The 14,757-nt window shown below is 51.5% G+C and overlaps 2 protein-coding genes across 2 annotated transcripts in view; both read right to left on the bottom strand.

The window, feature by feature from the left end:
- Nucleotides 1-869, bottom strand: part of FDFT1 (farnesyl-diphosphate farnesyltransferase 1) — a 16,313-nt gene extending 15,444 nt beyond the window's left edge. Inside the window, exon 1 of the mRNA XM_026061102.1 lies at nt 734-869. Within this exon, the coding sequence (XP_025916887.1) occupies nt 734-818 (85 nt within the window). The 5' untranslated portion in view covers nt 819-869. The remainder of the gene's footprint in view (nt 1-733) is intronic.
- Nucleotides 870-3,635: 2,766 nt separating this feature from the next.
- Nucleotides 3,636-7,864, bottom strand: NEIL2 (nei like DNA glycosylase 2). Its single transcript, XM_026061120.1, has 4 exons — nt 7,727-7,864; nt 6,282-6,610; nt 4,463-4,659; nt 3,636-3,952 (listed from the first exon to the last, which is right to left on the bottom strand). The coding sequence occupies exons 1-4, from the start codon at nt 7,862-7,864 to the stop codon at nt 3,636-3,638; spliced, it is 981 nt and encodes a 326-aa protein (XP_025916905.1).
- Between the last annotated feature and the right edge of the window lie 6,893 nt (nt 7,865-14,757).

The raw sequence follows: 14,757 nt of genomic DNA, 5'->3' as shown, positions 1-14,757 counted from the left end.
GCGCCGAGCCCGGGCGGTGCAAGCAAAGCCCGGAGTCTGTGCGATGCACCGGGCCCCGGCGGTGCAGGCAGAGCCCGGAGCCCGGACGATGCACAGGAGCCAGGCAGTGCAGGCAAAGCCCGGAGTCCGGGCGATGCACCGGGCCCGGGCGGTGCATGGACAGCCCCGAGCCTGGGCGGTGCAGGCAGAGCCCAGAGCCTGTGCGATGCACCGGGAACAGGCGGTGAATGGAAAGCGCCGAGCCCGGGCGATGCACCGAGTCCAGGTGTGCATGGACAGTGGTAAACCCGTACCGTGCACCGACCCCATGCGATGCACCGAGCCCGGGCGGTGCGGGCAGAGCCCGGAGCCCGGGCGATACACCGGGGCCGTGCGGCGCATGTTCAGTGCCCAGCCTGTGCGATGCCCTCTGCCCGTGCAATGCACCGAGCCCGGGCGGTGCACGCAAAACCCGCAGCCCCGTGCAAGACAGCGGGGCCGGGCGGTGCACGGACAGCTCCGAGCCCGGGCGATGCACCGGGACCGGGCGGTGCACGCAAAACCCCGAGCCGCTGCCACGCACCGCGCGCGCGATGCCCGGGGCTCGCGCAGCGCCGCATCCCCCGCGCACGGCGGTGACACCCGCCGCCGACCCGGGCGTGGCGACAGCACCGAGCATCACCCCACGGAGAAGGGAGCAAAAAAACAACACGAAAAAAACGGTGTGCGCGCGTGGGGGGCGCTTCCCGCTCACCGGGTCGAGCCGCGGCATCACGGCGCGGTAGCCGCCCATCTTGAACCGCAGCAGGTGGTAGATGTCCTCGGGGTGGCCCAGCCATTTCTTCAGCAGCTCCATGGGGCCGCGCTGCTCCCGCGCCCGCTCCCGCCACGCGCGCACCCGCCGCCGCCACGCGCGCCGACCCYCCGCGTGCCACCGCCCCCCTTCCGTTGCCCGGCAGCTTAATGAACCGGGGGGGGCACGGCCAGAGYCCGCCCCGCCCCCTGCGCCGCTCCGCCAATCGGCCCGCTCAGCCCATGGCCCGGTGGGCCGACGGCGGCGCCTATTGGGCGGCGTGTCCTCGCACCAGGAGAACGCCAGCCAATGGGGCGGCGGYACGGCTGGTGCGACGGCAGCCGGCCGGCGCTGACTGGGCGACGGCGCCCACCACAACACGCGAGGCGCCGGCTTTCTTAAAGGGGCCGCGGAGCGGGGAGGCAAGGGGCACCGGCGCGACGCCAGGGCTGTCATGGCCCCCCCGGCCCCGGCCCGCACCGCAGCTCCCCCCGCACAGCTCCAACACCTCCACTTTACACAGACCCGCCCCCTAGCACGGCCCCCACTCACTRCCCCCTGTCTAAGCCCGCCACCTGCCCCTCTCCACACAGTCCTGCAGTGACACCACACACCTCAGAGACCCCCAACCGCCATTTTGCACCCCCCCAGAGACCCCCAACCGCCATTTTGCACCCCCCCAAACCACCATTTCACATCCCATCCCCCCAACCACCATTTCGCACCCTAACCCCCATGGGGTCCTGGGGAAGGAGAGCTCATCTCCCCTCAGGGTTGCCAGCCCCACACCATAGACCCCTTCCTCACTGGCACTTGTGCCTGCTTCCTCCAGCAAGCCCATCCCTTGCCTGAGCAGCCCCCTTCAAACCTCAGCTGTGGGCAGGTGGGTTTCGCTTTATTTATTTATTTATTTTTATTTTTTAATTAAGTTATCTCCCATCCTTTTCCCTAGTGGCATTTCTCCTTTGAGCTCAGTATTAGTCAGCAGGATGATCTCAGCTGTCAAGCCTGCTTTGAATGAAGACCTGAGATTTCATCCAGCTGCCCTGCTGCTACAGCCAGCTCTTTACATTTGACTAAATCATTTCGGCACTACAGACACCTCCAGCTGCTCACTGGAAACCCTTTTTCCTCAAAAAAAAAAATAAAAGGAGGTACTAAACACATCATGCCTCATTTCCAGTCCGAGTTCATCCAGCCTCYATTTCAGCTAACAACCTGTCTTTCTCTAATAAAGAGCCTCTCAGGCCTGGACCCAAACTGAAAGCCACATTACAGGATATACTCTGAAACAATATTAGCCAGCTTTTTTGKCACCATACCCCATCAATGGGATTATTCACCAAGCACATACCCTGCAACCACTGAAATGACTGACCACAGGAGTCCTGAACTCCAGCACTTCCAGTTTATTTGCAGTCCATCTTTAGATCTAGTCTCTGTAAAAGTTTTCCCTCCTTCCTCACTCTTACAGTTGAGAGAAGCTGCTGGCAGTCATCTAAAGGGAGGCACAAAACTCTGAACCTTCAGTAGGCAAAAGCTGTTGCTGTCCTCTCTCCCTGCCTCTGGGATTATTTTTTTAAACAACCAATTGTTGTCTTGTAAGTGAAAAGTGAAAACTGGAATTAACGGAATTGGTTGCATTCAGCCTTATAACTGCAGTATGTCTCTTCTGATGGTGCTTATAACTCAGTTTTAAACAGAGACACTGTAAATCACAGTGATTTATAGTGTCTCTGTCCATTGACCCTACTGCAGATGCAGTAATTCCTGGCAGAGATGGCAGAAAGGAGTATATCCCTCTACCTACACAGCTTCATCTTAATTCAGTATATTGGATAATGCTGCCTCTGTAATTATAGCTGAACAACAGTGTGCTGGGCTGCAAATCGGTGTGCTGTCAGCTCTTACAGGAACGGCTGCCTCTTTCCAAGGGGTAAAAATAAATCACTGCAGCAGTGCTTGGTACAGCTCACTTCCGCATGCTTGGCATAGTCTCTGTCCTTAGATGCTGTGTTTTTGTGTAAAAACTTTGCCAATCCCATCCCTCTATATCATAGAAAATATTAACTAGCTTTTACAGACTATAGCAGTGGCTCTTAAGCGAGAGCTGCGAGGCCTCGGTGAAGTCACAAGTAACAACTGGGATCACAAATCTGACAAGTGTGGTGGGTGTCTAACAATGTTTAGAAGAGGGAATGCATGAAACATGATCTGTAAGGTAATTTGAAAGCAGAACAGGCCACTTGCTCAAAGCCCTAAGCTTTCCATACACTGTCATGAGCCAAAGAACATAGGGAAAAAATGGGCTCCACAGGCATCCTATGTCCTTGGGGTCAAGACAGCAAGGCACTGGCACAATTAGCAGAGGTGCCTCACATCCCTAAACATCCAACTGAAAACAGGAAAACTTTGGTCCTTCAGCTGTTTGGTAGCCCCTGTGATCATACAAATGCCTCTGCTCAGAGGATGGGTGTAAGAGGGTCACAGCCCAAGATGACAGGCTCTGTTTCTTCTGACTCATTTCTACCCAACAAGCTGGTTTGCCCAGAAGCTTGCTCAAATAACAAAACCGCAGTTCACAGTCTGCACACAGGGACCAAGACACCTCAGAACCAATTAAACTACTTATGCAGTTGTGTTACTGTGACAAACAAAAAAGTAGAAGTGTACAACCACTTTCCTTCTTGCATCCAGAGGTACAAGGTACTTTGGAGACTCCTGTAACCTCTATGGAACACTTACCTCTGCCACCTCACTGTTCTTAAGGAACAGGCTTAACAGAGAAACCATAAAGCCCTTCTCACAACAACTGAGAGACCATCTGGACATCCTCCAGGAGAGGAGGAATAAGAAAGGCAGCTCACTTGGTGACTAGGGAAGGATCCCCACTCCCTGAGGGCACTGCAGGCTGGCACTGAGGACACCACCAAGTTAGTCTCTTCAAGCCATGCAAGGGTCCAAGGGTTCCCTTCATCACTGTGTGCCCGAGGGGACACTGCTCCTTCCGATAGATCTGAGGGTGCAACCCTTTCCCATGCAGCTTGCTCTGCAGCCAGTCAGAGCTGAACTGAATGGCGTAGTCAAGCAGACGCTCTAGATCCGAGAGAGCCAAGAGACAGCCTTGTGTTAACGGATGAATCTTTGCCAGGTACAAAATCTCATTCTTAATGATGTTCCCTGGAAAGGGTCAGAAATAAGGAAACCGTAAGAATATTTCTTATCAAGATGACACAGAATGAAGGAGTTTAACGCCAGTTCTGTGATCAGCGTTTAAGGCCAATTAAGCCTTCCAGGCTTAATTTAGTACATATACACCTGTGGCCCCCATCACTATGACTTCTGCCTAAAGGAGACACAGCTAAGCAACACCACTCCCCATATCAGAGGTAACATACAAGGAGCAGACTTACATCTGGGAATAGATCTGATGACAGTATATTCCCACCACCCTTAAAGGAAACCTTCCTTTCCTTCACAAGGACAAGCCAATCAATAGTCCTTCCCACACCAAGACAGTTCACTGGGCTCACGTGATGCGCTTAAGCATATCCTCTCAGCTGAAACAGCTAGGAGCTTGCTTTGCCATAAGGCTAAGGAGTTAGAGGCTCAGACTTACAGCTTGGGATCTGCAGACATCCCATCCACCTTCCTCCCTTTGTTGTTCTGCCACCACGCCCTGGAACTCACCCAGCCCTGAAAAATATCTCTGGTCTAAGAGGGTGTAGCAGACAGGATTGGGTGTCCTGAGGGCATCCAGTGCCCGGCCACGGTGGAACTCCACAGACAGGATGTCAGAAGCAGGATCAGCTATCGGAGAAGAGCACCAATGCATTCGGCAGTTGTAGAAAACAAGGAAGCCCCCGCTCTCAAAGTGCAGAACCAGCCTGGGAGGGGCAGAGAAGTTAAAATATTTAGTCAAAAACACCCCGAACCATTTGTTATATTCTGCTCTGGCTATAAAGACTTAATGGAGAGCAGAGTGTAGAAAGGGACAGCAGCTTAGGAATGGAGCGAAAAGTCACCAGAAGACACAGAAAAGCCTGTACATGATGTAAGCTTACAGAGAAGGAGACTGTATACATGCTGAGGCACCAGCCCCATGGAAAGCAGATGCCAGTAGTTCTCATGAGATCAGGGAGACATCTTAATGTACCACCTCCCCTCAGGCGGAAGGACTACTGCAGTTCAACAAGAGGGAACTGAAGACTGTACCGTGTCCCAGTTAAGCTGTTCCTTCCCCACAGCTCATCACCCCACACACATGTATGCACCAAGGATCAGCAGGCACTCCAATACACCAGACCACCATCTTAATGCAAGGTAGCCTCCTCTAGTGCTTTCGATCAAGAAACTTGCCTGTGAACCAGCACAACTCATGCAGAGTTGTTCCTTCTGCTGTCCTGTGGCCTCTTAGCCAAGGGATGACAGCAGGCAGAGAGAAGCATTAGCATCTTGGCCACCTGTGGCAGGTAAGCCAGATGACCAAAGGCTCTAGCAAAAGGGCCTACAATCAGTGGAACTGATGCTAAAAAAACCCAGCATACACAAAACTGACTGTATGTCTGAAATTGCTTGTGTTGAAACAAAACAATCCTTCAAAGGACTGCAAGGTGGGAACAAACTTTCTTCCCCTGTCCAAGCACACCACGTATGCACGTGCCAGACATCCAGTTTATGAGATATTTAACCTGAGTAATCAGTAAGAGCAGAGTCCATACTCTTTCTCAGTATTTACCCTTTGTTAAATACCCCTTCCAGTGGGACTTGGGACAAAGCCCATAACTGGCTCCAACAGGATTGTTTTCCACTCAGCACTGCCTTTAGCCAGGCCACTCCAGCCAGTGACTTCAGCTGCTCTAGATGTGTGCTGTTTACCCAAGGCTTCTTTATAATTGGGGAAAATGCTATTTTTAGGACATAATTCAATCTGGCATCCCAGAAGTTTTCTCTTTGGATAGTTGTCTAATCTAAACTGGTACTATGATCCCTAGGCTGGCCAGCAACATGAATCCTACACCTGCAATCAGTTAATTCTCTGATCAGATAAAACAGAGATGAAACACAGAGGCAGCAGGAAAGGGAAAGCATTAGAGAATGTAACTGGAAGAAGGCAGAAGGCAGCAAAAGAACAGAAAGCCCAACCAAAGGCGACTCCTCACTAAAAGCAGAAGAACATGCAGTGCCAAGACAGGGTGTGCCCAAGGCAACTTCAACCAAATGATATGCTGGGAGATTTGTAAAACACCTGAAGTGTGGGAGTACCCAAACAGCAGTCTGTCTACTCCCCAATTTCTAATATGAGGTTGATCACACCCCATATTCTCTTACTCAGTACACACCAATGGCATCTCTCATGCCCACGTGTTTTCACAGGTTTAAGAACTATTAGAGAGAAAGAACAAAACCAAAAGCATCCCCATGTAAGTTTAGTTTGAGAGACAGAAGACTGCCTCTCCAGGATGAAAGCAGGAAAACTGAGTTTGCTAGAAGAGGACTCAGCCAATACCTGGGTATAGGGTCCTTCCAGTCCCCTCTCTTATTGGCTTTGTTTGCTCTTGAGAATTCATTTGCCCGAATGCTGCCAAACAAGCCAAAATGGACACGCAGCCAGTTGCCTGGACCCCCTGCATCTGGGGCATCAGATCTGGAGTGTGGGACTTCCTGCAGCTCCTCTTCTGGGAGGCCTGTCTGTGGAGCACAAGCCTGCTCTTGTTCCTCCTGGGCAGGAGAACTTGCCCCACTACAAGCCTCTCTTTGCAATGCTAGCTCTTCTGCAGTTGGTCCTAGCAGACCTCCAGCTGCCACAAATGCCAGGAACAAGTTCTTCCCATGAACCTGAGAAAAGAGGCAGAACATGCTGAGGATCCAGAAAACCTCTGGCTGTTTCCATACAAGTGACTATCTTCTTCAATCTCCCCTTTAGGCAGAGGGCACATCACCCCACCCTAAACACAGAAGGATTCACTAGGATCTGAGCCAGTCCCATCAGAGCTGCAGTCACCCCTGAGCACCCCTTCTTCACCAACATGAAGCACAAGGTGTTCAAATGCAACTCCAGTGCAAAGCCTTCTCACAGACTTCCAACTGGCCCAAGAGACACATCGGGAGAGATGCTCAGGGTTTAAAAGTCTGTCATCAATGCCTCTCATTTGCTTCCTCACTTTGTGGGGCCCTGGAGCATCTCAGGCTGAGGGGACCTAACCCAAGGGCGGCTCCAAAGCCACAGGCTGACCACAAGTGATTTCTTGAGCAGGTCACATCTGTGTCCCTGGCTAACACTATCATGTAATCAGAGGTGAGGCTGCATCAGCACATGAACTGCACTCAGACTTCAGTGTTTGGCCAGTCACCATCTGAGGGAGGTCAGGTGATTCAAGCCCCCAGCAGGACTGTTCTTCCTTGGAAACACACAGCCCAGTGTGACTATCTCAGCCACAAGTGTCCACAAGGTAGATATTTTAATTTAGCCAGGTGAAACCCTGCCCTCTGGTACAAGGGATGCAACTGTGCAAGTTCACAGCTGAGGGAAACAAGGCTGCTGCTCCTGACATCCACATACTGGAGAAGCCAACTCTCCATCTCCTAGAACCAGCCCCTGACAACACCAACTCCTCTTCCCTTGAGGCACATAGAACTAGCGCATTAGCACAACTGACCAAAACCCCAAATAGTTCTGGGTGTCTATGTGCCTAGCCACATCCCTGCCACAGAGCCTCTTTTTGCAAAGTTGGGGGTCAAAGTTACTGAAGCACAGAGCAGTACCCCAAAAGGGGCATTCACATCTCTGTGGCCACATGCCCCTACTTTGTGGTTACAAACAAAGCCTATGGTCCACCTCAAGCACAAACCTGGTGTCACTCTGGTTGTACACCAACTGTGATCCAGATGCAGGGCAATAGTGGTTTCCCTCAGACCTACCACATAATGATAAGGTTGTCTTTTATAGCTCACCTGAGAGTCCTGGAGCCTCAGCGCTTTCAGTTCATTCACATTGATCTTCCGGCTGCTTCCCCCCACCTTGATCACTACTTGTCCCACAAAAGGGGAGGTCAGCAGCTGGAACTTCTTCACCGATGGGCCCTCCGGCATCTCTGGCAGACGTCAACAGAATGGCAGGTGCTTCTCACACTTGGCGCCCTAAAGTTGAGGGGACATTGCAGCTCAGAGCTACAAAGCCAGTCAGAGGCTGAGCTCATGTCCGCATGAAAGGCTCAAAACAGTCCCTTCACCTCACTTCCCTTCAATCCCTGGGGCAAAGTCCATGGAGGGAGACAGGCTCCTTTCAGGCCCAGGGCGGTAGGGGAATCTTTATCCTTAGAGATATTCATGAGACTGAACAAAGCCCTGAGCAACCTGCTCTAATGTTAAATTTCATCTCACTTCAAGCAGGAATTTGGCCTGGGACCCTCCAGAAGTCCTTTCTAACCAAAGCTTCTCCAGCAGTCAAAGAGGACCCTCAGTTAGACTGTTCAGAATCTCTCCTCACCAGAAACAGCTCACATGACTCCAGCCACTCATCATTCACAGCCTTAATGTCCCAGCAAAAAGGAGGAACACAACCTTACACAGATGTTACTAAACCTGAACCAGCTCAGGCCACAGTCAACCATCCTCTTCCTGATATAGCCACACCACCGAGGAAAGCATTGCTCCATGATCAGCATTGGAGTTAGATCATCCTCCTTGCTTTATCAGCTGCTTGCTACAGTCCCACTGTAACAGCATGGGGCAGATTAGAGAGCATTTGTACACTCTGCCAGCAACATCCAGGGTCATCAGACTCCGGCAAGAATGGCAGACAAAGCAGCGCCAACCCACAGCATCCTGTAGCTCACTCACATACCGGTATAGAGGTGTTATTTCTGGCACAAGATCCCAGACATGTTACTTGCAGTTCTTTTGAGTACATCTGCCAGGACCAGGTACATAAAACAGCACAGTCCAGGGCATGAAGAACATGGTTTGTTTTTCATCCCACAGTGGCAATTCCACCACAAGATTAATCCCACAAACCAGCACTGACCACAGGCTCTGCTTCAGGCTCCACAGTGCTCAGTACAAGGCTCCAAGCTACCTGGCACAGCTCTGAGACTGCTGTACACTTTCATGTCAACCTACCCTATGAAGAGGCCTCTCTCAGAAGAGGCATTCCCACCTCATGCTAGCATCTCATCTTTTCTGCTGCTGGGCTAGCTCAGATACAGCAGCTCCCAGATGCTGATCCCTCAATTGCTACAGAAACACTTGCACAAGAGGAAGAACAGGGAAGATGGGCAGCAGGCCAGGAACGGCCCAGGCTTACCTCAGCGCAGAGCAACTGTGAAACCTGAGCCCTCAGCACTGTGTGCTGCTTCCCCACCTCTCCAAGCTGTCCTTTGCCACAACAAGGGGACATCCTTGTTCACTGATGCTCTCAGCCCAGCAGAGACATTTAAGCAACCAGCAAATTCCATTCACAAAAGAATCACAGAAAGGCTGAGGTTGGAAGGGACCTCTGGAGATCATCTAGTCCAATTCCCCTGCTCAAGCATAGGACACAGCGCTGCAAACAGCGGTGAGGTGCAGACATACCCACAACAGGGGCAGACAAGACAGCACAGCTGTAAAAGCCTTCCTGTGCCGCCACATGAGTCAAAGCCCTTGGAAGAGCTCCAGAGGAAAGCACACTAGGGAACCAACATTAACAGGATTCAGGATGTGAAGTAAGAGATATTAGTTGTTCATACTAGCTGGAAAAGGCTCAACGGAAGAAGACTGAGCTTTATTCCTGCAACACCTGGGTCATGGGATAGTTATTCACAGGCCCACTCCAGTCTCACCCACAAATGCTGCATTTACAACTCTAAAGCCTCCATTTTGTCACAACACAATATCTAGGAAGATGTCTCAAGCCTTCCCAGAGCACAGAGGCATATTTCTCTATTCTGAGCTTCAGATTAGAGGCATGCTGGGTTCAGACCTTAGTTCAGCCAGTAACAGATCAAGAGTCATCCAAAGAGATATTTCTGCTGCCAAAAGTGCAACCTGGATCCCTGCGATCAACCAAGAGGTCTGCCCACATCCCAAGCCTTTTTGGTCTTCCTCCTGGACTATTCTGGCACTGGATTAATATCAGAGGGCACAAAGCGAGCTCCAGGACAGCGCATGCAGCCCAGAGTTCAGACCCCCACATCAGCTGCAGAGCTGCACAGCTCTGATTGCCTCTCATTTGGTTCACCAAGGGCTGGTCCTGARAGGCTGCAACTGCTCAGCACTTCCTAAGGTCTTAATGCACATGCTCCCCCACCTGCAGCCGGTTTGGACAGCAGTGTAATGCTCTTAGCTCTCCAAGAAAAGTGCCTAACCCTTGTCCCAGGCCTTCAGAAAGAACRTCATCTACTTTCCCTGGTCCCCATCTCCCCCCCACCCCCTTCTCTCCATGGACTAGCTGGAAGTATCTCCCTAGCTCATCTTTTTACTCCAGGGCCACTTCAGTCTCTTCTGAAAGAGCTCTCTCCCTCCTCCAAGGAGGATCACAGTTCCCAGACCTCTGTAGGGCAAGTCACCCCTTCTCCCTAAGAATATGACCACTGTACCCCCAAGCCTGTCTTGGCAAGCCACTTGGGCTACAAATCCAGCCTGCTGGGACCAGCCATCTGCAGCAGCAGGGGGCTGCCCCACAGCACATCTATAATCTTCTTAGCAATCAAGCCCTCTAGAAGGGGGAAACAAACAAACAAAAAAAAGCCATGCAGTAAAAACTAAAAAGAAACTAAAAAAAATAAAAAATAAAAAATCTGGTGGCCTCACCAGATCAGGGATGGGGGAACCCTCAGATCTCATATCACTACTGCCTGTTTCTCTTCCACCACACAGACTGCAGTTGGTTTCCAGTCCCAAGCTGGTACCACTATAGCTACCAGGCTTCCAGAAGAAATCTTCCCCACCTACGCACTCATTTTGGTTGGGCTCTTTCACTCCCCGCTGCCAGAGCCAAGCGCCTGCACCACGCTGGGACACGCTTGCACTCCCCTGTGCAAGCATGCAACGAAACCGGTATCGTTCCCTGACCAAGCCAGCTTCCATAGGGGATGACCTGGATAATAAACACAAGGCTGCCAGGTTCCTCCACCTCAGTCCGGTTTTAACCCCTGCCCTGATCGCATCCGCTCCGCCAGCTCACCTGCTTGGAGCGACTCCGGTCCCACACCCCGCTGCGGAGAGCGACGGGGATCAGCAAGAGGCAGGGCAAAACCCTAGGAGAGCTTCGCGACCCTGCACGAAATTCCCGCAGGGATTTCAACACGCAGCCCTGACCCTCCACGTGCGACTCGGGGAGGGCAGCTCTGCTCTCCCGGCCCGTCCTCATCGACACCAATTCCTCTCCCTCCCTCCCCGGGGGAAGAAGCGCCCTAAAAAAAGGGTATTTTCTTCCCAGTCTGCTCCAAATCCCTGCTGTTACCTACTGAGGGGCCCCAGAGCCGCTCTGCAGGACCCGCTGCCGACACGCCGCAGGGAGGGGTGCCGGGCCCCTGCCAGCCTCCCCCCTCGCCTCTCCTCTCCCCCAAATTGGATTTCCTCTCCCCAAATTGTGTCCATTTCCCAGGCGCCCTCAATCGAGCGCCGAGTCGCAGCTCTCCAAAGCAATCGAGCCCCGCGCTGCCCCCCCCCCCCCGCTCCACGGCCCCGCACCGGAGCGCGGAGGGAAGCGGATCGGCAGCAGCATCGCCTGCGCGCTGCGGAGCGCCAAAGCAGGCGCAACTCCCGAGCCCCGGAGCCCTGCAGCCAGCCCCAGTGCACGCCCCCCTTCCCACGCACGCGTCTGGGGAGGAGGCAGCTCAGCCTCTGCCCTCCAATTTATTGCCCCGGTTTCTCCCTCAGGCTCCAGAGCCCTTCCTCTGCCCCATCTCTGTTCCTAAGCCCTCTTCCAATACCCCCCCCCCCAGCTGCCTCCCGTCACCAGCTCCTCATCCTCGCAGCGCCCTCCCCAACCCACCCATACCTCCTATACCCAACCTCGCCCATACCACGGTCTACACGCAAAATCTCCCCCCACCTGATTTTACAGGGGAAGGAGGACCTTCTCCCTTCCCCCCCCCAATAGCAGTGGAGCTCCCTGATTGGCTGGCATGGGAGCAATGGGCGGGGTTTCAAGTGCTTACCCCACCCCCACCCCCACCCCTACCCCCAGTCGCACCAGAGCTCAGGGACTGGTTGAACTGGGAAGGAGGCCGAGCACCCTAGGGGAAGCTTGGGTGCTTGTATGAGCGTTGTGCTTCTGCAGCAAGCAGAAGTGGCTGAGTGCCGCCCTTGTTGGCAATGTGGTTTTGGCTCAGGTAGCCCATTGGAGTTCAGCTGGAAGCAATGAGGCTACATCAGCAGTGTATTAAGCAAAACTGTGTTAGGGAGAATTGCAAAAAGATGAGATGCACTGTTATTAAGGTGCCCTGAGAAGCCTTTCCTCTTTCTGTTGCATTTGTAGAATTACCTGCTGCATGGAAACATACTGGGTGCTTCTCCCCCCCCCCCCCGTGGATTAAAAGAACCATTGTTTCTCAGGATGCACTGAATATGTGCTCATTTACCATTGACCCACCCCAAGAAGCCCACCAGGTCGGTCAGAGTCAGGCAGAAGCTGTCTGGTTTTATTAACATTGTTTTATTTCCATTAGTTCTAAAGGTGTAGAAGTTACATGGATTGGTAGCCATACTACTTCACAATATATATTTTTTTACATCTTTAAATAATTACAGCTTGTTCAGTTGGTTGGTTTTGCCCTCCCCCTTACAAATAAGTGTCTGTTTTTGTGGGACCTTCCCAGCTGATCTGGGAAGCTTTGAACTTTATACATGAAAAAAAAAGCAGAACAAAACACCACCCCTGACATAGTCACAGCTTCAGAGTTATATTAAGAAATGTTGATCGGTATTAAAGCTCCCTTACAATATTCCTGAGCTCCTCCTGATTGGAGAGGGTCCAGTCAGCCCATAAGATTGCAAGTGAAACATGGAACTCTTCTGATCAATTTATATAAAAAAAGAACTGGAACGATTCAAGATATTGCACTTTTGCAAAGAGGAAAGACATTCAGAAATGGTAAATGACCTTTCTACCTTTCAGGCTCCCCATCCTGATTCTTGTCTGCCTATTTCACACTGGTGACCACCAGCCCATAGCAAAGGTCTGATTTGACTGTTTGCACAATCGAGCCTTGTACTGAAAATCCTTAGGTATCAACATTTACATGTGTGATTAATGGTGACCTCTAAGGGAACAGCTCTCTCAAGGACGTTTATATATGGGCTTAAGCGTTTTGCAGGACTGGGCCCTTCCCTCTTACTCCTCAAGGCACGCATGATTTTCAGTTCTGTACTTGTGTAGGACCTGGCCCAGTCACTAGGACCTCCAGGCACAATGCAGTGAAATAGATTACTACAGTGATATTAGCAACAACAGTAATAACGCACTGGAACAGGAACTCAGAGAGGTTGTGGGGTTTCCATCCTTGGAGATATTCAAAACTTGACTATCAGGCTTCGAACAACCTGTTCTAGAGTGTGTATGGGATGAACAATAGCTCTGCAATAGTTTTGCATGAATGAAAAGAATGACAGAACCAGGAGTATCTGAATTTCTGCTGTAGGTAGTGGAAAAGGAGAGACAAAAGAGCTCATTTCTACCACTCAGGAGAACCAGACTGTCCTCACAGCTCCAGAGTCCCACCTTTTCAAAGCAGATATCTGTCTTGTTATCAGGGTCCTTGTAAATGCTCCTCACCGTTTTCCAGGAACCATTTTCAAGTCTTTAAGGAAGGCTGAGAACCAGTTAATAAAGCTCTGCCATGGTTGTCTAGATAACCTGAGGGGGCATGAGCCAGGCTCATGTCCTGTGGGGGTTTTTCCCTCTTGCATTTCAAAAAGACTCCTTTATGGCACCTCAGAGTGTGTATTAAGGGCAGGAGAGAATTTCTGCGATGGCATTTGGCTTTGAGGGCAGTAGGAGGAGCACAGTAATAGGGCAAGGTAGACAGAGCACCTGGGACCATCAACATGAAAAGAGAAATGCTACATATGTTTGGTCTGGATCTTAGCTCCTCTCCAGGAGGCCATCTGCTTCCCTCCCTCTCAGATTGCCCACAGTGGTTTCAGGTATCCCAAAATGTGGGCATTAGCCAAGTGGCATCTGGGGGGCATCCTGTCACGAACAGGAATTCACAGCCAGATCCCAAGAGAGCTCAGCTGCCAGATACTAAGGACTATAGTTGAAGGAGGAGGCTGGCTAAAAACTGGCATGCCTGAGGAGAAATGCCTTTATGTCTTCACTGCAAATTCATATTCTTCGGTGCTATTTCTCCCCAGGTGTTTGAACTGGTAGCTTTTCTGAACAGAGTCTCTTTTCATTATCTTCCCTTTACCCTTACTCTTAATCAAGTCTCCAAGGGCCTGATACAAGACTCACACAAGTCAACAGAATGTTGGGTAATATCCTGGCTTCTTCTCAGTGGCCTGTCAGGCCTCAGCAGCATCCCAGAATTTCAGTATAACATTTTATTCATGTTTCATTGACTGCCTCTTCCTTATCTGTAATAAGCACACTAATGAGGGTAGATCCTGCCTTAGTCTCAGCAAGACAGAGCAGAAACTCTGTGGGTATCTTAGCAGTGAGGCACTGAAAAGCCTCCCAGATCTTGGAGTCCATTCCCATGAGCCAGTGAAGGTCACTCCTTGTCAATGTCAGGACAACGCTTCCGACAGAGAAGCCCACCAGAAGACCCTCAAGGTGTAAACACTGTCCTGCAAGCCCCATGGCATCACTGCCATGCTCTTCTCCTCTAGAGAGCACAGAGACATTGTCACCCCTCCAAAACCCTGTGAATCTGAGTTACTACTCAGAGCAGAGATAATGTGGAGGGGTCCAAGCCTCTACTGTGTCCCCACTCCCTGTAGTCCCAGTTCCTGTCAAGACCAGTCCAGTTGAATATTTCTCCTTAAAAAAGCATCTC

The sequence above is a fragment of the Apteryx rowi genome, unplaced genomic scaffold (assembly GCF_003343035.1).
Source record: "Apteryx rowi isolate R43461 unplaced genomic scaffold, aptRow1 scaffold_176, whole genome shotgun sequence".
Taxonomy (NCBI): Eukaryota; Metazoa; Chordata; class Aves; order Apterygiformes; family Apterygidae; genus Apteryx; species Apteryx rowi.
This window is presented reverse-complemented; position numbering and strand designations above follow the sequence as displayed.